Consider the following 20,192-nt stretch of genomic DNA (forward strand, 5'->3'; position numbering starts at 1 on the left):
GATAAAGAGTAATCTGCCTATCGCCAGAAGTCCATCCCTAACAAAACGATTTTTTATTATTGTTTGTGTTTATTATGATTAACGAGATAGATAGTATGGAAATCCAGGAGGAATCTTCTCCGGAGGACGACGATGTATTCCAATTTGAGACCGAGCACTTGGCTCTTCGTGGCAACCAAAGCTATGCAAATTTATTGCGCACTATTGCCATTCTGCAGGCTCAGAGGATTAGAGTCCATCAGCAGATAGAGGAACTGGAAGCGACGCGGAACGTGTATTTGGAGAATCCGCAACTGATGCTGGACAAGTTGCGGAATAATGAGCCCATTATATCGGACAACTACATCATTACCGCAGCTTTGCCAGACATACCTTCACTAAGCGCCAAGGATGAAGCCAAAGAAGCTGAAGGAATGGAATCTAGAATGCCATTAAAAGATATGTCATCCGAGATAGATCCTACTACGCAGAGACCTGAAGAAGGCGTTGTTAAAACTCATAAGCGCTCGGAAAGTTTTGCCCGCCTATGGACAAACGAGGAGCAGCGACATTTAGAGCAGCTCCTGATTCAGTATCCCCCAGAGGAAGTGGAAATGCGCCGGTTCACAAAAATAGCCAAGGCTCTTGGCAACCGTACCGCCCAGCAAGTATTCAGCCGTGTCCAAAAATACTTTCAGAAGTTACACGACGCAGGCATGCCAATACCTGGACGGATTCCAAAGTATCGCCGTTCGGGATACTGTAAGCCAAAGTTCAGTATACGCCGGTCGACTTTTTTCCCTGCCCAGAATCTTTCGCTTCAAATGCCGGAGGAGGATTGTACCCTAGATGACTTACGAATGCAGTCGCCTGCTCCAGAGATGGTTGTGCCGGCAGCGCCTTCAAAAATCAAGGCGGAACCAAAGACTGAACCGGAAGCCATAAATGAAGACTTTTATGCGGAGGCTAAGCGCAGGCAGGAGTTGCGGCTGAAGCTTCTCTCGTCCGTTTACAATGAAAAGCAGCAAATTGAAGGTGGCTATGAGCCTGATCCTCTGGCACCGAGGTGCGCTGACTGCGAAGAGGCATCTGTGACCAGGACGCACTGGCGCTGCAACAGTTGCTACTGCCATCTGAACTTGTGTGGCGACTGTCTAACCAGTCAGTTGCTCGAAGAACGCTTTGAGCATCTAAGCCACGAAGTTGTCGAGGATCAGGAATCTTAAAGAATCATCCTATACATTTAAAAATAAAATACTTTTATATGAAAATAATTTATTTTATGAAAAACAATCCAAGGGACCTGTAGAATAATGAAATGTTTCAGTTTCTTGTTTGCGCAGACTTGGGAAGAGATTGAAGCCTTTGACGTCGCTTTGCCTCAAACTCTGTGGCCAGCTGCCAGGTTTCCTTATCTAGAGACTCCTTTCCGCGAGCGATGCCCAGTAGCCGTGATAAGACCAGTAACCCATGCAAGTCGTCTGCGTTGCTCTTCACATTCGCTTTCCGCATGTCCACAAAGTCATTCTGGATCATTTCTGTGTGTTCGTCGCTGACGTTAAAAGGACTAATCCGTGCCGTAGTGAGGTACTTTCGGAACTGTTGAAGGCGCGACGGTTGAAGGTAATGATGAGCTGCCTTAAGAGATTCATCGAGCAGTTCTACGGCCTTAGCGTCGGCGTTTATGGGAACAACAAAGTCGCTCTGAAAAATTTTATATTAATATACAAATCAAGTGAATTTCTTATCATTCATATTGCATCCTTACCGGCAACATACTTCGCCCTTCACTCAGCACAAGGACGGGAATGTTTGCTTGATAGTCGATGTGGTAATACTGAAAGTCGCATTTCAGTTCCTGGTTGTTGATAAGGTGAGCCAAGTGCTGAACCGCGTGAACGCCGCTAGCTTCCAGCTTGCCTTGTTGTAGGGAGGTCTCATCGAGCACTAGATGTGTGTGTGGGGCGAGCTGCAGGAGACCAGAGACAAGTTTATTGGTTTCGTAGTCCTTTCTGTAAAGTGCAAAATAAAAAGTTAGTTTTTGGTTTGCACTTGCAAAGAGAGTTATTTTACTTACTTGGGAGCAAAGGCAGCCGTATTCATCAAATCCAGCGTCATGGGCAGGTAGTGGCTGGCCGGCAGGAGCAACTCCAATACTTGATACAGCTTCGTTGTGTACTCCTGGACAGATTCCTTGGGAAGGTTGCACAAGTTCAACGCAAACTTTCCAATGCTTTGCATATCGGTACGGCTGTAGACTGTCGAAATTAAATGGGAGAGGAGATATTCAGCGGCGAGATCGTCGTCGAATAAGCAAAGCTTTAACAGCATGCGCAAATCCTTGTGTACTGTGAGCTGGGAAGGGTTGGGGTCTTCGCAGGCATCGGGAGGCTGCCGCAAACTTTCGTCTAGCAGCGGATTGGCATGCGGCAGCACTTTGACTCCAAAGGCGTGCAGACGGGGAATGAGAAAAGGCGATGGGTGAGCCGCCTGCAGCTCGCTTAAGCTTTCATAGCCCTCGACGTCAAGGGTGGCGGCGTCTAGAGAAGGATCCACCGACAAGAAGCCCACGAAGTCCACAAGGGAGTTAAGTTGATAGGCATCGAAGTCCTCATATACTTTCACCATGCAGGCCATACTGGGCCGATCGGGCAAGGGGGAGTTTAGCAGGTACTCAGAGCCAAGTGATGGTGCAGATGCGGATGCGACTTCAGTGCCTGAAATCTTTTCCAAACGCTGACGTTTTAAAGTGCCCTCATCCGTGTCGTCTACATCCATGCCTTCTTGCTCTTCCAGAGTACGTTTCTTGGCTACTGAAGTTGGAGACTGAGCCTGTCCAGCAACCAACTCCATCTGCGGAGCACACTGTTTCTCATGCTCTTTACTCCAGTCATTCAATCCCGGCACGGAAACAACAAACAGGGTGCGACGCTCACCATGCACATTTCCTTCAGCATTGTAGTCTATCTCCTCGCCTGGCGCCAAACGCAGGCAGTCTCGGAACTTGCCGTCCTGCAGACGTTTGCTGCCATCAGAGGACTTCACCTCGTACCGTTCCAAGTAGATCTCCGGGTCCATCATGTCCTGAATCATGCCCCGGAAGCGTACTAATGTTTGATCCTTCAGCTTATGGAGTGGTGTGTAGTTTAGAAGGGGAATCGAGTGCCAGCGGCTGGAATCCTTGAGCAAATCCTTCAAGACGGTGCCTTCCATGCTCTGGGCGGACAGTTCATCGGGCGTGGTTGGCAAATCCATGGCGCATGGCATTATATCTTTATTCGCAAGTTTAATAAACAAAATCTCACAGCTCCAAAGCAACAACTGCTGTTTTTGGCGGGCAGCGATATGATGCTATCGATAGTCTGTCTATCGATTTCTTATTTAAACCAGGGATGTCGAAACTCTGCCGCAGAACGGATGTCGGGCGGATGTGGACATCCGCAAAAAATTATTACTTGTACCTTTGGTAAAAGCTCACCATAGAAAACGACATGAGCAAGAAAAGCAATGTGTGGCAGTTCTTTTACAAGGCTTCGGACACTGTTGCCACATGCGGCCTGTGCCAAAGAAACTATTCGCGAAAAGGACGAGGTACAACCTGTCTAAGGAATCACCTCAAAAGCAGACATCCTGCGGAGTTCATGACTTTGTCCGAAAACATCAAGTATGTGGTCAAACGAGAGATCGGTAGCAGTCCGTCGCAGCATCCCACGGCGAATTTAGAGCTGAAGTTGAACGTAAGTGGATTTAAAATAGACTGTTGCTTCTTAGACTTTTCCTTCGTAGAGAGGGGGTGGTGGGAAGTGGTTTCTTGGTGAATCCCCCTGAAAATGAAGTGGGTTTCTAAGCCGTTTTTTATTTTTTAACTTTTTATTAAAGCTATATTCAAGAATTTATAATTTATTTGTAAACAAGATAGGAAACTAACATCGGAGTCGAAGTCGAAATACCCTTGTAGTTAAGTGGCAGTTTATAATAGAGGTGGGGATGGGCTGAATTTTTCGACACGGCCCAACACGACACGACAGCGAGGTTTTTTTAGCACGCACACACACGCACGGCCAAAAATTTTGTCAACACGGCCCAACACGAAAAATAATATTTACATTACAAAAATTTTTTTTTTCTCGAAATTTCTAGGAAGGTCGGCGCGAAAACGCAGGCACGCAGGTTAAATTTTAATTTTCAATACGAACATGCGTGGCCACGCGTGCGCACGCGTGCCACGACGAAAACACGAGCCCATGCCCACCTCGAGTTTATAATATAAAATATATATTGTAAATATCGGACATGAATTTGTTAATAGATTTAAATACGGATTGATAGATAATCGATCTACAAATTGTTTAAGCTATTCTGCTTAAGAATCGGTTGGAAATTGGCCAAGATATAGCCATTTCTGTAGGTCATATAGTGGCTCCATTGATTTTTAAAGGGGATCCTCCAGAAATTTTGACAAAAAAATCTAAAAAATATTTAGTTTCTAGATTTTGATGCAGATTGAAAGGGAATTGATATAGAAATCGTTTGAGGTATTCCGCTCAAGAATTGGATGATTATTGGCCAAGATATAGCCATCGCTGGGGGTCATATCGTGGCTCCATGCATTTTTGAAGTAAATCCAGAAAAATATAAGTCTAAGACTATTTAATTAAACATATTCAAATTTTAACATAAATTTATAAGTTTATCTTGTAAATTCCCTTTTTTAGGAGCCAGACCCAGATCCATTAGAAACAGGCCATGGAAACTTTGGGGATACTGAGGACTTGCTCATAAATGCTCGCTGTGATGAAAAGCTGGCACTTATGTATGTTTTTAAATCAATCATTTGATTTAATAAATGGAAACGGATTCATCAGTTTTGTGAGGACTTTGCAGCCACGATACGTGATCCACCCAAAGATATACTATGAGAAAATACTGTGCCAGGATATACACCGAAGGATTCATTCTCAAATAAAGCAACAGGTGGACCTGTTAGACGCAATATCCTTATCCACTAGTCTCTGGTGGGGTGGCCAGGGTGAAGGACTCCTCAGTTTGTCTTGTTCCGGCATCACCAGGGATTTTCGGTTCAATAGTTTCATGCTCAGGTGTGAGGCTATTAACTTTGAAAATGCCATCAAAGTGTCCCGTAGTATTCGGGATCTTATACCCACTCTGACGATTGAGTTACCTAAAGATAAAATATTTTGCGTGGTGAGAGATGAGTTTTCCGCTCCTCCAGGATCACTTCCCGATTGCAGCGCCCACCGCCTCCAAATGTGCGTGAGATTCGCCCTGCAATCCAACGAAGTCCTCATGAATCTGTCATCAAAGTGCAAACAAATTGTTGACCACTTTGCAGCCTCCAAGATGGCCCACGACCACCTGAAATTTATCCAGGAAATGCGCCTGAAACGAGATCCCTGTTCTATCTTAAACACTGCCTCCTCTAAGTGGAACTCATCCTTTCGAATGATGGGTCGATTGCTTAGGATGAAGGATGCCATTACCCTGTATGCGGACGAGAACAGCCTTATACAAGTATACCCGGATGAGTGGATAGACATCGATTTGTGTCTTAAAGTAATGCAGCCTTGCGAAGAAATTATGAAGATATGGAGCACTCCTTCAACATCAGCATCGTCAGTGATTCCGCTGGTGGCCGCTTTGAGGGACTCTCTTAGGACGGATGTTCACAACTATGTTTCCTCTGTGGTAAGAATTCCATTCTATTCCATAAAACACTTCGCATTTTTTAATATTTCTTTGCTTTTAGACCATTTGCAGTTTTGCCAGAAAGCTTCTCGAAGAATTGGAAATGAAGTTCTCGCACATTACAAGTGATATTAAGTTTTTGATGGCCACTTATTTGGATCCACGGTACAAGCAAGCTTTCTTCACTGAACGAGAGGAACAAATGGTGGCCAATGAGGTGTTGCTGCAACTGAGCAGAGTCCAGGACGATCGAGATGGACAGCCGCTCATGAAGATAAGCAAAGTTTCGTCATCTGCGTCCCTTAAAAATGAGTCCAAGATTGACAGTATACTGGACACCATGCTGACAAATGGCACTACCAATACCCAGCAGGCAACAACCTCCTTTGGATCTCAATCGCAAATTAAAAATCTCCTATACTTATATAACTCGGAGCCGCGAATCGGAAGGGAAATGGATCCATTATTGTGGTGGAAAACCAACGCCAAATATAGTGCCATGTTTCCTATTGTTCGTCGGTTTTTATCGGTGCCGGCTGCCAGTATTGCCAGCGAAGGATTGTTCAAGGAATCCTCAAACGTTTACAATGATATGCAAACAGTGTTGAGCCGTGAAAACGCTTCCAAAATATTACTAATCAAGTCTAACTTTAATATGTTCATTAGTAGAGATTAGAATAGAAGATTAAACTATAAACGAACTGTACGCTTTTTACATTAACACTTTAACCTTAAAACTACTTGATCGACAAAAATATTAGGTTCTAAACTCAAAGGGTCCTAGCCCCTGTAATCGGGATCATTGTGCTCCTCATCATCCTCTTCCTCCTCGTCTTCTTCATCTAAATTACAAAATAAAAATGTGTTTCATTATTTTTATGTTCAGAAAATAAAATACTTGATTATCTTACCATGATCCCTTCGCTTTTTGGTGTAAGCTCGTTTGGTGGCGACCGGCGCCTGATCCGTTTCCCCATGAAGTAGCGAATTTCGATACATGACAAGCGGTTGCCATTCCTCTGCTCGGCTCGATGGCATACCCGGTGGAATGATCTTGTCCAGGAATGCCATGATCACTTTCTTATCCTGTTTAAGAAGTTTGTGATTGAACTCGTTGAGCACCTCCAGGAATAGTATACGTGTGGGGGCTCGCACAGGATCATCTGGCTGCTTGTTGGCAGCAAAATAGATGCCGCCTCGGTGTATGGCGGCTACGGATTCACGATTCTTGATCGCGTCGAAGCCAAATGTGAGGGCGAATCGTTTCGCCAACTCCTTAAGATCCAAAAATTCCTGTGAACTCTTTGAAACCATTCCACCGTCACTCTGTTCCAGCAGACTCTTGAAAACGGTTATCAGGCTGAGAAGCAGAGTCATGGCAAAGTTGACTTTGTTGATCTCGCGTGCTTTGCCCAATGTGGCTTTGATAATATCCCCATAATCGTTGTAGCACTGAAAAATAGAGATATAAACAGATTATATATACTTCTAAATTTAATATAATAGTATAGGCTTTACCTTAACATAATATTTAAAGATGCTAGCTGCTCGCATTGTTGGTATTATGTTGTAAACTACTAATTTGCAATAGCAGGCCAAAAAGTTTCGCTTCTTATGAAGTTCTTCTATGCGCGTTTCGTCTTGAACCACATCTTGCTTCAGAGAGAACACGTAATGTTGCACAAAGTTGTCCAAGATCAAGTGCTCGTCCATCCGCGATTTGTAAACCAAGCCGCGAATGTGTTCAATTTCGCTGCGCGACAGTTTCTCGGAGAAAATAATCAACAAGTCGCAAATAGACTGATAAGCCTGCAAAGAAAGGAGTTTCAGATTACTAAAATTTCATTCCCTTATATAAAGTAAACCAACCGCTTCTTGTATTTGAACTGTAGGACCATCTCGGGTGAGCTCGAAGCAGGCCGACATGAAAGTATCCAGATTGCCCCGTAATTCGGCCACCACTTCGGTCACATTGAGCGTTTCGCAGTCATTTTCCACGTAGTAGAGACCCCAGCTTATGGAAAAGTAACACGCCTCTATGCAATAGGCCAGCGCTTCGTTTGGTAAACAGCGATCCACGTTCTCCTTGGACTGGGCCTCCTCAACGTCCTGGAAAAGGGTCTTAAAAAGGTCCCAAGGATTGAGGTTGTGCGAGGAGTACAAGATGGACAGAACTTTCAGTGTAATCGTTATGTTATAGATGTCATCTTCGTTGGGAGTTTCCTCGCCTGAATATCGGGATAGGATTACTATTTTTTTCGATTTGAAAAACGGATAGACTTACCTTGTATAAGGTTACGCCACTCCTCGATCGCGTCCTTATACTTATTAACCGCACTCTCGATAATATTGGATCTGGCTATGTTGCATCTGGTGTAGGTAGCACTACCCTCGGCGCAGAGGCACTCCAGCGTCTTGGCACACGTTTCAAGGACTTCCCGCCCTGTGTGCATGCTCATGACCTGATTGATCTTATCGAGGAGCGATTGAAGATTTCCCTCCTGACGATTAGTCGTGTAAAGATTGAGGTCGAAATACTGAGGAACGGCCAGCAAGTTGGCCAACTTTTCACTGTCAGCTTGATACTTTTCCAATAGTGAAGGCAGCGTGACAATAAAATGCTCTGTCAGTTTGGTCTTCTCATCCTGAATGGCTTTCAATTCTTTCGCACTGAGAGTGAATTTTCTGTTGCTGGCTCGTCCGACGGGCACTTCTCCAGTTGCCGATTGCTTCACACTGCTAACCATAATTTCAATGAGCGTCGACTCCTGTTTGTTGTCGAGCACCTCCTCATTGGGACCGGGTTCCTCTAATAGCAAATCTGTCATGCACTCCCAGTCTTTGACCATATCATTGCTGTCAATGAAGGAGTCGACGAGATAGGCGCCATGCTCGTGGAGCTCTGATTCAATGAAAAATTGGACCAAATCCCTTACTAGCGGAGTATTTGGCAGGCGTACTTTTCCACGCTTGGTTTTGGTTTCTTCCATGTCAGAAGTTAAATGGAACAAGCGAACGTTTAAGAACTCAGCTGCAGCCTGAGCTACACCTCGGTGGGACGAGTACACCAATTCGTACACAATTTCACAATCTTTGTCCGCCAATATCTCAGGATGTATTCTGAAAATAGAAGTTTGGTTAATAAGTTTTCTTCTTTAAGACTAAAATATAAGTGATATCTTACTTTAAAATACTAATAACCAGCTTCACGGCATGAACAGACACCTCGAACTCCTTGTCCAAAGTCATGGCTACAATGCGATCCTTAAACTTTGACGTGAAAAGCTCCAGCTTGCCCTTGAGCTCCTCCTTTTCGTATAGCGGTAGCAATGACTGGAGGCATCGTAGGCGAACCTCTCCTATTTTATCGTGGAGTGTCCAACCAATGTATTTTAAGTACGAATCGTCGAGAAAGTTTTGTGGATAGTTTTCCATCCAAATGCCGATTTCCGCCATGCAAATGGCACGAATATCGGGAAGACTGTCTCTGTAGCGGTGCACAAACACGGATTTGAACATGTAGGTTAACATACTCTTGATTTCGTCCATATTCTCCTCCAACTCGGACCGTTTAGTCATTAATGAGTCCAACCGGTCAGAGGCGCGTCGATCACGAGACTGAAATAGATTTGGTTTATGACAAAAATCACAATTAATAATTATATTTCTACCTTCACACGCTCGGCTTCAAATTGTTTTGCAGCATTGTCGAAATTGTTTGAAACCAGAAGGGCGACGTCCACCAGGGCAGTCATTAGCTTCATAGCCGCCAGGGTGGCTGTGTGACGGAATGCTCGCACCTGGGAATCTGACAGTCCCGTAAGTAGTGAAATAACGTTGTCCATCAGAAACTGATCATAAATTATAGAGTACTGGCACTGCCTCACAAGCATTTGAACAAAATCGCAAAAATTGTTTTTGAACTTTCGCCATTGGGTGCCAGTCATAATCAATGGATACTCGCCGCTTTCCTATAATTACATAACAGAATGAAGAATATTTTCCTCAAGATCACCGAAAAACGCACCTCGTCAAACTCCTCCGTCATACGCCGAATGATTGCTGTATGATCTACTGGATATTGAATGTCCTCCGAAATCTTTCCCTTACAGCCACTGGAATTTATGAAGAATTGCATCAAAGCAACCAGCGCTGTCTCCCGGTTGGCCTTATACTGCTCAATCCATTGGTCAACAATACTCTGAAATACAAACGTTCTTAAATAACAGCTTGTTCAATAAGAAAAAAAGGACCTACGGCGATTGGGTTTTTGGAATGGCGCACAATATAGTAAAGGCTATTCTCGTCAGTGGTTATTTCCCGCTCATGATCGATACGCTCGTGGTGGCCCTTATCCACAGGCTCCTTGCGCGGCCGTTCCACACGCTCCTTCCGTTCCGCTGGCGGCTTTCGGGTGGCAGGGGTCTTTCGCTTTCGAGCGACTGGCGCAAAGAACTCATCTTCGTCATCATCAATAATGGGTGGTTTATCCCGTACTCCACCTCTGGCCCGTAGCCTGGTCATACGCTTGGTGGGGCTATCCGCATCCGAGGTGCTTTCATTTAATGCATCGCTAAAATAAATGGGAAAAGTTATATTGGAACCAAACGCAAATATTGTCAGCGATGTACCTGTGGAGTTCGTCGTATTCCGGAGGTGGATCATCCATCCGAATGCGCTTTCCACCGCGCCGTGCCATCATTTTATTTTAAAAAGCCAAACTGGGATCCTCACTGGTTTATTTATTTATTTTTAACTGTAAATGTTTATAAATTTACACTCAGGCGTCTCGTTTACAACAAGAGATGGCCCAACCACCAATAATATTGCGCGAAAAATATCGATATCCGATAACGTTCACGAAACTGTACCTATGTCTGTACATACATACATTTTAGGTACAAAATTATCTGAACTTTAAAAATGGATTTTTTTCCACTATTTATTTGATATTAATATAAACAAAATTATTAACATCAAATTTAGATTCAACTATTTTTTATTTTATATAATTTTTGTACAACGCATTTGATAACAAAATTTATTAACCTGATAAGATCAAATCCTGGACGCAGCACTGTCGATTATCGATAACATAAACGCCGCTAATCAAAAAGTAAGAGGAAGAACCATAACAATCTAGAATTTGTAAAGAATAAACAAATATTTCTTTTAAAGTAAATTATGACTGACTTCGGTGGAGATTCTGGTGGCAGGCTGAAGGGTGTGACTATTGTTAAACCCATTGTTTACGGAAACATAGCGCGTTCCTTCGGTAAAAAGCGCGAGGAGGACGGACACACGCATCAGTGGAAGGTCTATTTGAAGCCTTATTACAATGAAGACATGTCCGCTTATGTGAAAAAGGTCCACTTTAAGCTACACGAGAGCTATGCCAACCCAAACCGAATTGTTGTGAAACCCCCCTACGAGATCACCGAGACCGGCTGGGGCGAATTTGAAGTGGTTATCAAAATATACTTTAACGACCAGTCGGAGCGCCCTGTGACCTGCTACCACATTTTGAAGCTGTTCCAGTCGCCTGTGGTTGATGGCGAACTCACATCTAGTACCACAATGGACACCAAGAAAGGCCTGGTTTCGGAATCTTACGAAGAAATTGTCTTTCAGGAGCCAACCCAGATCATGCAACACTATCTGCATCTCTCCGAACAGAGCGCCAATGGAATGTTAACCCACGACACTGACTGTAAGTGCATGGAATTGCCCCAACTATGTAGCCTCTCTTACACTATATTTATATTTCGCAGTTGAGGAAAAAAAGATCAAGACCCTGGACAATATTGTAAATGTAAAACAAAAGGTGAAAGGAGAGATTGTCACTCTTAAGGACAAACTTAAGCTGGCCCGGGAAACTATTTCAAAATTCAAGGCGGAGCTGGCAAAAGTGCAGAAGCCACCGGCTTAACATTCGTTGGTCTATACACATCTCTCAACTGATTAATTTAGGCATGATTTTTGCATATATTTGTAAAAAATTTTTCTTTAAGCTAGTTTGTAAGTCATTAAATTCAAAAATCAAATACATGTTTTTCTTTTTATTCCTGATAGAGCTAAATCTAAACTACCTATTTAAAAATGAATAGAAACTATTACATGTTGCAATCTATTTTTTATCGATAAATTCTCCTGAATTGTAAGACTTGCTTTTAAGTATTTATACTGCAACTTGTAAGTTGGATTGTTTTTATTTTTAAATTTGAATGTCGAGCTTTACGGATCTGAACCAAACCTGCCTACTGTAAGCCTAATTCCCAATATTTTCAAATTGCGTTGGAGTAAAGTTAGTCTTAGTAAAATTGTAGAATTTCTTGATTTGGAAGACAAACTTCAACTATGGGAAGCCACTCAGCGAATAACCCACTTAAACTCAGTGATTATCAACTTCTTTGAGCAGCAGAACAAGTTTTCTTTGGACCTTGAAATATTAAAAGCAAAATTGTCTCTATTCGACAAGTTTTTCAAGTGCATTTCTTCCACAGTGGAGGAGTTGTCGCTATATTGTCCAACATCATAGATTTTGTAAAACAAGATCACTCGTATATAAAAGGGAGGAATCGGATATCGATGATGACTCTGATGTAGAAGTCCTGGTCGATTGCTTCCCAAATATCGAGTCCTTTAAAATGATAAGCTATGTCAGGGCACTATCGTCTGCCAAATACATAACGAAGTGGAAACTCCTTCGCAATTTTGACTTAGCTGAAGCTTCAGAGTCCTGGCGTGAAGGATGTTTTGAACAAATTTGTAAGAAATTTCTAGAAATGCGGATGGTGAGTGTGGTGTGGAAGGATTCAAAGGAAGATGCGTTTGTAGACGCTTTTTCGCAGTTACATGTATTAGAGGAGCTCGATTTGGTGTCCTTTAACTGGAAAAATACATCTAAGGTTTTGAGTCCTCCCAAGCTGAAAAAATTGCGCATCGGAGGAGACCTCACCGATGTTAATGAAATTCTTGAAAACATTGGAAGAGTTCGGGGATTAGATGTCATTGGCTTAACATTAAACGTTTACTTTTGGAGTTGGAGATCATCCCTGCATTTTCAGAATCTTCGAAAATTGACAATAATCGACGATGGGGAAGATACCTGGCGTCCATCAATCTTTAATAACATGCTCATGCATTTCCCCAATCTGGAAGAAATAAATTTGGAGGACACTCATATTTGGCGCTCGGCAGATGATTTTTGGGAAACCATGTCCCTCTGCACCCAACTAAAAAGAATATACCTAAATAAATTTAAGATATATAATGAATTTTTTGATTTCAATAAGCAAACTATAGACAATGCATTAGGAAAGCGAAAAACCCCCTTTGTTATTCACTTTTATAAAACTGGTCATGAAGACATGGTAAGTACATTCTTTCCTTGTTTAATATATTAAAAAAGTGAAAAAGTGAAAATTTTTGTTAAGCCTATTAAGGATGCCTATTGTCGGGTGATTTTGGGAAAATGTGAATTAGAGTTTATACCATTAAAACCGTGATTAAGAATTGTTTTTTTATAGGGATTAAAAAATGTTAACAAAAATCTAAGCATTTGAGCCCTGACTGCTTTAGGAACCTCTCTTCTTAAACGGTGTCATTGCCTGAAGAGAAACCATTACTCCCCCAACGTAATCAGTTGGCTTATTCATGTAACCCTCCATTATGGTAATATTAACTTTGTAAATTCCCAAAGGAAGCAGGTTAGGGAGTATCGATGTATCCACAAATAAGTCTCGGGCGAATAAGTGACCTTTATAGGGGCAGCTGTGATTAAAGTTGGAGAATTGCCGTGCCAATTTTAAAAAGATCTTTCCGTACGGAATAAAATTCCGTTTCGCAAATACATCGCAGATGTTTACAACGACATTTATGAGGAAAGGCTGATACTTATTGGAGTAGTCTTTTTTTGACACATGAAACCGAAGCTGAAAAATGTAACAATAAACCAAAATCAATTTTTAATCATTAAATAAACTGTAAATATAACATACTGAAATATTTTTTAACGGTCTTGTCACATCTACGTCCATTTGCGCCACGGCTTTATTCCAGTTTATTGCCTTTAAATAGCATTTAGAATTGGCTGAAAATCCGGGACTTGTGTAGCATTCGATGTTTATTAACTTGTATATTAAAGAGGGTTCGCCACTCTGTCAAAATCCATTATTAATAAAAGGTATTTTAAGTAAAAATTAAACAGATGTACCGTCCTCCATGGGAATGCAATCAACAGAAAAATAAGGAAAAATAAATACTTATCCATAGCTTTGTTTAAAGAATATTAACATAGTCATTTTTGATGAACTGAGTTTTATAAACATATTTTACTAATACTTTTTTAATTATTCTCAAAGCACTTATAAATGTATCAAAATAGGAAAGGGCTTAAAACGCACGGTTGAATTAGCACATAAAAACATAATACATAAATGGGAAAATAATTGAAAATAATATAGACATCAAGTCTCACATAGCGATTGCTATTAAGATGTGGGTTTACCTTGAAAATATAATTATTTATTGTAATTTTTTGTGTAATTAACAAATTCAGTTACTCCAAACTTCATGTAATGGACAAAGCCGGTTCATCAGCTTGAGTACCACCTGTAGGCGCCATGAACCAGTATCTTGGAGCTGTCGATCTGGTTCCGATGCACGATCTGGTTCATATCCACGATTGAGTAAATTTTACTCTCAAATATAACTAAATCACCGTCATTGGCCCGGGCCGAGGCTTAGTATTCTCCCCATAAACATTAAATAAAACATAAATATTATAAACCTAAATAATAAATAAACAAAAAGTAATCATAGATATTTAAAAAATATATCGCATTTTCGATATTTCTCGGATGCAGCATCCCCACGGCATATTAAGTACCATTGTTTATTTGACTTGTTGAGTGCATGTGCTTGTTCGGTGGCGTCGGGATCCCCGATCCGAAATCGATCGAAGCCCGAATTGAAAAAGACAACGATTTTATGGGACGTTGTTGGTTGTTAACGCTTAATGAGAAAATTCGATTTTAATTCAAGCCCTCTACCACACACACACACACATACATACAGAGCCACAGATATAAGTCACAAGTGATGCGCGATTGCCGAGACTGAAAATTTTAACTGCGCAAACGCAAACGCGTTTCCACCTACATCTCCCCCAAAATCGAAGATCACAGTGAGTGTCTAATGTGTCCTTTGCCTGGGATCATAATTTTGTAATCTTAAATTTAGGGACCAAATGCCGTCTATAGTGTCCTCGCTGCTGCTTGTCGTTCTGCTGACGTCGCCGCTGGGAGCAATTCCGGTTTTGTACCCATCTCCTCCACCCCTGCCTGCTTACCCATCGCCTGGAGTGCGAATTCTCCGACCCCCCGAATCCCTGGTGGCGCCCCTGGGAGACGAGGTGGTTCTGGAGTGCGAGACCAGTTTGCCGCCAGAACGTTTTGAATGGAGTTATCGTCGCTGGACGCCGAACGGCACTGCCGTCAATGGATCGCCAGGAGCAGGTTTCAAGTATCTTAAAACTAGCTCGATGAAGGCCAACGTTACCCAGGAGGCGGCTATATCCAGGCTGAAGGTTCTTGTCCGGCAGGACACGCTAGGCGAGTACCGCTGTAATGGCTGGTTCGGACCCCTGTTGGTGACCTCCACGACAGCCCGTCTGGAGCTGGCCACTACGTCTGTCAAAAGTCAGGAGCCGGTGACGTCGCTCCAATGGCAAATAACTAACGGCAACTCGGTGCTCTGGCCTTGTGGTCAACCGGTGCGCTCCAATCCTGCGGCTAGTTGGACCTTTTACCGGAACGGAGTGGAGCTAGGACCGGAGTATTCGGGAACCGGTGGAAATCTATTCCTGCGCAATGTGTCAGTGGATTCATCGGGCAGCTACTCATGCCAAGCCACGAATCCAGCGTCTGGCGAGAGAATCAAGTCTACTAGTTCCATGGAACTTCAGGTGGTGCCTTCTCGGGGATCCCAGGTCAAAGCGCCGTACCTATTACCGGGTCAACCTGGCTCACAGACAGTAACAGCGATTGAGGGTGGCACCCTCTTGCTGCTGTGTCCAGGTGTGGGCTCGCCCCCACCCACAGCGGTCTGGAGTAGTCCTGACATCGTGGGAGCTGTTAATAATAAGCGCACAAGGGTATTGGCCCATGCTCTGGAGATATCGAACGTGCAGATAGGGGATTCTGGCACCTACATCTGCTACCTGGACAATGGGGTGCGACCTCCTCTAGAGCACTTCATTCAAGTGAAAGTCGAGCAGCCTCCACAGATTGTGCGACCACCGTGGATAGACATGGTCAATGAAGGCGAACGCGTGCAGCTGGAGTGTGAGGCCACAGGAGTCCCCACGCCAGAGATCTACTGGTTGCTCAATGGAAAAAGTAGCATTTACGACACCGAAGCTGAGCAGTTGCCCAACGGCCACCTAGTGCTTCACAGCGTCCTGAAGCGCCATGCTGGCTACGTTCAGTGCTTTGCTCGGAACAGTTTGGGCGAACATAGCGCCGGTATGTCCCTTCAAGTGACTCCCAAACCGATCCATAGCGAATCTACCCAACAATCGGACCACAACCATTCCAAAGCCAATCGCGGACGACGGCCGGCGCAGATGATCCCTCCGTCAGCTCCAAACGTGACCCGCCTCTCCGACGAATCTGTAATGTTGCGCTGGATGGTGCCGCGCAACGATGGCCTGGCCATCCTCTTTTTTAAGGTTCAGTACCGTACGGTGGGCGAAGGAAAGCGCAAGAATTGGCAGACTACCAACGAGAACATACCTTATGGCCGCCCCGAATGGAACTCTGAAATGGGAAAGAGCTTTACCGCCTCCGTGACAGACTTGAAGCCCCAGCGCACCTACCGTTTTCGAATTATGGCGGTGTATACGAACAACGACAATAAGGAGAGCAACATGTCCGCCAAGTTCTTCCTACAACCTGGTGCAGCCCTTGACCCAATGCCCGTACCGGAGATGCTGGAGATCGACGAGTACTCGGAGACGGCAGTGGTGCTACATTGGCGATTAGACAGCGATGCCGACGAGCAGCTGATAACAGGATACTACGCCTACTACCGTCCCTCATCCTCGGCGGGGGAGTACTTCAAGGCTACCATAGAAGGTGCAAGCTCTCGAAGCTTCACGATAGGCAACCTGGAAGCTGGAACAGTTTACGAATTCAAGCTGCAGTCCTTTAGTGCTGAGTCGGCTTCTGAGTTTAGTGCTTTGAAGCAGGGCCGCACCCAACGTCCCATGGTCAGCACCACGGAGGAGGCAACCCTTCAGACAGGTGTTCGCGACACAACCACACCAAGCCACAACGAAACGTTCAGCATGAGTCCCATAGTCACAGGAACGATTGGCGGCGGAGCCGTGCTAATCCTTTTCGTAGTCACCACATGTCTGTGTATGTGGCGACGTCGGAACTCCAGGGCTCATCGGGGTGGCGGCCAAAATAAGCCGCGGATGGCTGAGCTAAGAGAGGATTTCGTCCCTTTGGATAGCTGCTCGCCAACCAAACAACGGCAGAGATCTCGGCACATACACATCACTCTGAACCCGCTGGCCCAGCAACAGCAGCAGGCACTTGATGAGAAGAATGACGCCGAACACGACATGACATACTTCCAGCGCCAGCCCACCTATGACTATGATCCTGGACTGCGGCGGATGTCCTCCTCCTCGTTGCGACGCTCCCAACGCACGCTGGAACGTGCTGGATCCAGCAACGGCAACAACAATAATCTCAACCAATCCGCCGACATGGGTCCGGTAGACAATCCGGGAAAGCCAGGTCGGGTCCTAATGAAACGACCACGGTTATCCAGCCGCTCCGAGAACCTCTCCTCGGGCAGTCTTAACAGTGTTGGCGTGTAATCTCCGTAATTTCGTGATCTTTATTCTGTACATCCCTACGTCCGATGTATTATTCTATTATTCCTCTACCTCTGTTTTATCTACAACTTCAAATGAAAAGACCTTGATTTGTACTTATATGAAAACCACCTAGTGTTAAGGTACTTAAATAGAGATTACTAGACATATAAATGCATGATCATTTAAGAACATAGCATTACGACCATTCTTGTGTAAGTCTTCCATGTTTCGCGATAAGATCAAAATTTGTACTGATAGTTTCTTAATACTTTTACAAAAATGACAATAAAGCTTCTAGCTTCTTTTAATTATATGAACTAAAATAAATCATATGCGGAAATTCTGCAACCGAAAATTATAAATTTAGGCATCGAAAAGACACCCACCGCTCATATGCAATTTTCTACATATTAATAAAAATGAATCGAATCATTGAAAAATATTTGAAAGTGTTTCTTTAAATTATTAACTAATATATAAACTCATATTCTAATTAAACTTTATTTATATCTGTAGCACATTACTTATAGACCGTTAAGTTATTCCCTAGTTCATCGATATATTCCCACAATTTCCGATTTCAAACTTCACAAAAAATTCTAAAATATATTTTGTTTCTAGATTTTTGTGCAGAATGATGGATAACGAATCCGTCTACGAATCGTTTCAGCTATTCTGCTCAAGAATCGGATAGAAATTGGTGAAGATTTAGACATCGCTGGAGGTCATATTTGGAATCCATGCATTTATCACCATTTCGAAGGGAATCCGCAAAAAATTTGAAGAAAAATCTAAAAAATATTATGTTCTTAGATTTTAATGCAGATTGAAAGGTAATCTATATAGCAATCCTTTAAGCTATACCGCTCTGAAATCGGGTGGAAATTGGCAAAGATATAGTCACCACTAGGGGCCATATTGGCATTTTTGCGGCAGCGCCACATGGTCACACTGATTCTCAGCTGTCAGCTAATAATTGGGTCGTCGTCAAAATTTCTATTAGTAGCGTTTTTTGTATAAAATTTTGGCTGGAAAAACAAATGAAGCGGTTAACTTAGAAAAAAAAACTGCGACAGAGCCACACAAAATGTAAGTCTCTGGTTTTTAAGATATAAAACCCAAAAACATCAAAGTTTGAGACTGTTTTTCCTATTGTTTTTGCAGCCGAGTCAGCAGCACAGGGCCTAGCCCAAAACAAAAGAAATCGTAAAATTGCATTCATATTTTGACTTAGAGTTAAGGCGGCCTCAAGATGTCACACCTCTCAGTTGGCCAGATGATAATGGACGCACAGCGAATGGCTAGTCGGGTGAAGGATCTGGACGCACTGGGGACCGCGCTTCTGGAGGAGGCTGAAACGAACAATCGGTTGGTGGAGAGTCTGCGACAATATCAGGACGACATCGAATCCCTGAACCGCATCTCCAACAACAAAAGCAATGCGGACATGGTCAACCGTATCCAGCAGCAGAACATAAACAGCTCGGAAATACTCAAGGAGAACCGTGAGCTAAAGATTTGCATTGAGGATTACGAGCGGGCCATGGAGCTGATGATGCAAAAATACCGCGAACACACAGTCTCCAAGGTTCTGGATAGTAAGTTCAGTTTCAAGGAGCTCTACAACGAGCGGATGTGGCAGGTGATTCGCGAGCAACGTGAAAAAATCAACGAAATGGCTGCCGTTATGCATCGGGCTGCTAGTGTGGATGACGAGGTGGTGCAAAAGGAGCTGCAAACCATTTCGCAACTGCGCATGGAAAATGAAACGCTGCGGGAGCTTTTACAGATCTCTAAGCAGTACGGCTCCGCCCAACGACCCATCCGCGAAAGCGATCATCTTCTGGAGGAGAAGGGTGTTCAGACAGATAGCTTGGCAGACGACTCGGCAGATGATCTTTCCCTTTCGGGCGCATCTGTGGAGAACATGAACAACAACTCGGTTATACAGATGTTCAGCAGTCCGGAAGTCTCGAAGACTGCCAACAGCTCATTAAACACTGCCCCAGTTCAGAGTCAAAATCAGAGTCAGAGTCAAAACCAAACACAGCCACAGTCACAGACACCACCTTCACCGGCAGTGGCGTTGGAAACGGCGGATCAGCCGTTGGCCAATGAAAACAACAACGGACCTGAAGCCAGTGAAACAAGTGCACCGCCTCCTGCGACAACGTCAAACGAATCTGGCGAAGAACCGGTGGCTGCCACCAGTGCAACATGATATGTGGAGGCGTTAACCGTTGTTAATAGGCTTGCTTTTCATTTCAATCGCCGCGTTGTTCCATCTTATCTACTACTCACCCACTCACAAAGGAGCTCACATATGCAGGGTGCACTCATTGGGCGATTAGCCTGCATTAGTTCTTAGCGATTAATAATCTCTAAGTTATTTATATATATACGCATTGCAGCATCATGTCTATACACATTGCAAACAATGAAGTTCATCATTAAAAACAAGGTAAACACACTCACACAAACCAATGTATAATGTACAATGTACTCTGTCGATTTTATGATTTCTGAATAAATTCCATAATGAATCGAGGATTGACCAAAAATCTCAAATATTCTTATTGGAGCTCTCTATCAAAGCTTACTGAATGGCATGAAA

General features: G+C 43.5%; 8 protein-coding genes across 10 annotated transcripts; 5 read left to right on the forward strand and 3 right to left on the reverse strand.

Annotated features, from left to right (window-relative positions):
• The first annotated feature begins 12 nt into the window (after positions 1–12).
• On the forward strand, positions 13–1,250 carry LOC6497287 (ZZ-type zinc finger-containing protein 3). The gene has a single exon (XM_001962351.3). The coding sequence runs from the start codon at positions 75–77 to the stop codon at positions 1,203–1,205; it is 1,131 nt and encodes a 376-aa protein (XP_001962387.2). The 5' UTR covers positions 13–74; the 3' UTR covers positions 1,206–1,250.
• On the reverse strand, positions 1,238–3,348 carry LOC6498245 (mini-chromosome maintenance complex-binding protein). The gene is made up of 3 exons (XM_001962350.4): positions 2,057–3,348; positions 1,748–1,991; positions 1,238–1,683 (listed from the first exon to the last, which is right to left on the reverse strand). Exons 1-3 carry the CDS (start codon positions 3,244–3,246, stop codon positions 1,303–1,305), a joined length of 1,815 nt encoding a protein of 604 aa, XP_001962386.1. The 5' UTR covers positions 3,247–3,348; the 3' UTR covers positions 1,238–1,302.
• A 5-nt stretch (positions 3,349–3,353) lies between these two features.
• On the forward strand, positions 3,354–6,361 carry LOC6497288 (E3 SUMO-protein ligase ZBED1). The gene is given in 4 exon segments (XM_001962348.4): positions 3,354–3,716; positions 4,695–4,790; positions 4,792–5,685; positions 5,747–6,361. Coding segments are annotated over 4 exon segments (1,851 nt in total). The 5' UTR covers positions 3,354–3,470.
• On the reverse strand, positions 6,315–10,547 carry LOC6498244 (cohesin subunit SA-1). Its single transcript, XM_001962347.4, has 10 exons — positions 10,317–10,547; positions 9,943–10,258; positions 9,713–9,886; positions 9,357–9,656; positions 8,870–9,303; positions 7,970–8,805; positions 7,555–7,913; positions 7,204–7,494; positions 6,597–7,137; positions 6,315–6,527 (listed from the first exon to the last, which is right to left on the reverse strand). The coding sequence occupies exons 1-10, from the start codon at positions 10,385–10,387 to the stop codon at positions 6,466–6,468; spliced, it is 3,384 nt and encodes a 1,127-aa protein (XP_001962383.1). The 5' UTR covers positions 10,388–10,547; the 3' UTR covers positions 6,315–6,465.
• A 177-nt stretch (positions 10,548–10,724) lies between these two features.
• Positions 10,725–11,731, forward strand: LOC6497290 (YEATS domain-containing protein 4). 2 transcript variants are annotated; one of them, XM_032451735.2, is made up of 3 exons: positions 10,725–10,801; positions 10,864–11,395; positions 11,457–11,731. In XM_032451735.2, exons 2-3 carry the CDS (start codon positions 10,870–10,872, stop codon positions 11,612–11,614), a joined length of 684 nt encoding a protein of 227 aa, XP_032307626.1. In that variant the 5' UTR covers positions 10,725–10,801; positions 10,864–10,869; the 3' UTR covers positions 11,615–11,731. The 2 variants fall into 2 exon arrangements, with proteins under 2 accessions (XP_032307626.1, XP_001962382.1); XM_001962346.4 differs by having other exon boundaries at positions 10,758–11,395.
• Positions 11,732–13,006: 1,275 nt separating this feature from the next.
• LOC6502458 lies at positions 13,007–14,270 on the reverse strand. Of its 2 annotated transcripts, XM_032451683.2 has the most exons (3): positions 13,901–14,250; positions 13,686–13,844; positions 13,007–13,619 (listed from the first exon to the last, which is right to left on the reverse strand). In XM_032451683.2, the coding sequence occupies exons 1-3, from the start codon at positions 13,955–13,957 to the stop codon at positions 13,263–13,265; spliced, it is 573 nt and encodes a 190-aa protein (XP_032307574.1). In that variant the 5' UTR covers positions 13,958–14,250; the 3' UTR covers positions 13,007–13,262. The 2 variants fall into 2 exon arrangements, 1 of the variants encoding a protein (XP_032307574.1); XR_004310075.2 differs by having other exon boundaries at positions 13,605–13,844; positions 14,195–14,270.
• A 61-nt stretch (positions 14,271–14,331) lies between these two features.
• Positions 14,332–17,889, forward strand: LOC6497291 (interference hedgehog). Its single transcript, XM_001962344.4, has 2 exons — positions 14,332–14,872; positions 14,929–17,889. Exon 2 carries the CDS (start codon positions 14,936–14,938, stop codon positions 17,576–17,578), a length of 2,643 nt encoding a protein of 880 aa, XP_001962380.1. The 5' UTR covers positions 14,332–14,872; positions 14,929–14,935; the 3' UTR covers positions 17,579–17,889.
• A 618-nt stretch (positions 17,890–18,507) lies between these two features.
• On the forward strand, positions 18,508–20,139 carry LOC6497292 (FGFR1 oncogene partner 2 homolog). Its single transcript, XM_001962343.4, has 2 exons — positions 18,508–18,667; positions 18,743–20,139. The coding sequence occupies exon 2, from the start codon at positions 18,831–18,833 to the stop codon at positions 19,797–19,799; it is 969 nt and encodes a 322-aa protein (XP_001962379.1). The 5' UTR covers positions 18,508–18,667; positions 18,743–18,830; the 3' UTR covers positions 19,800–20,139.
• The last annotated feature ends 53 nt before the right edge of the window (positions 20,140–20,192 follow it).

Source organism: Drosophila ananassae, chromosome 3R, assembly GCF_017639315.1.
Source record: "Drosophila ananassae strain 14024-0371.13 chromosome 3R, ASM1763931v2, whole genome shotgun sequence".
In the NCBI taxonomy this organism is placed as follows: Eukaryota; Metazoa; Arthropoda; class Insecta; order Diptera; family Drosophilidae; genus Drosophila; species Drosophila ananassae.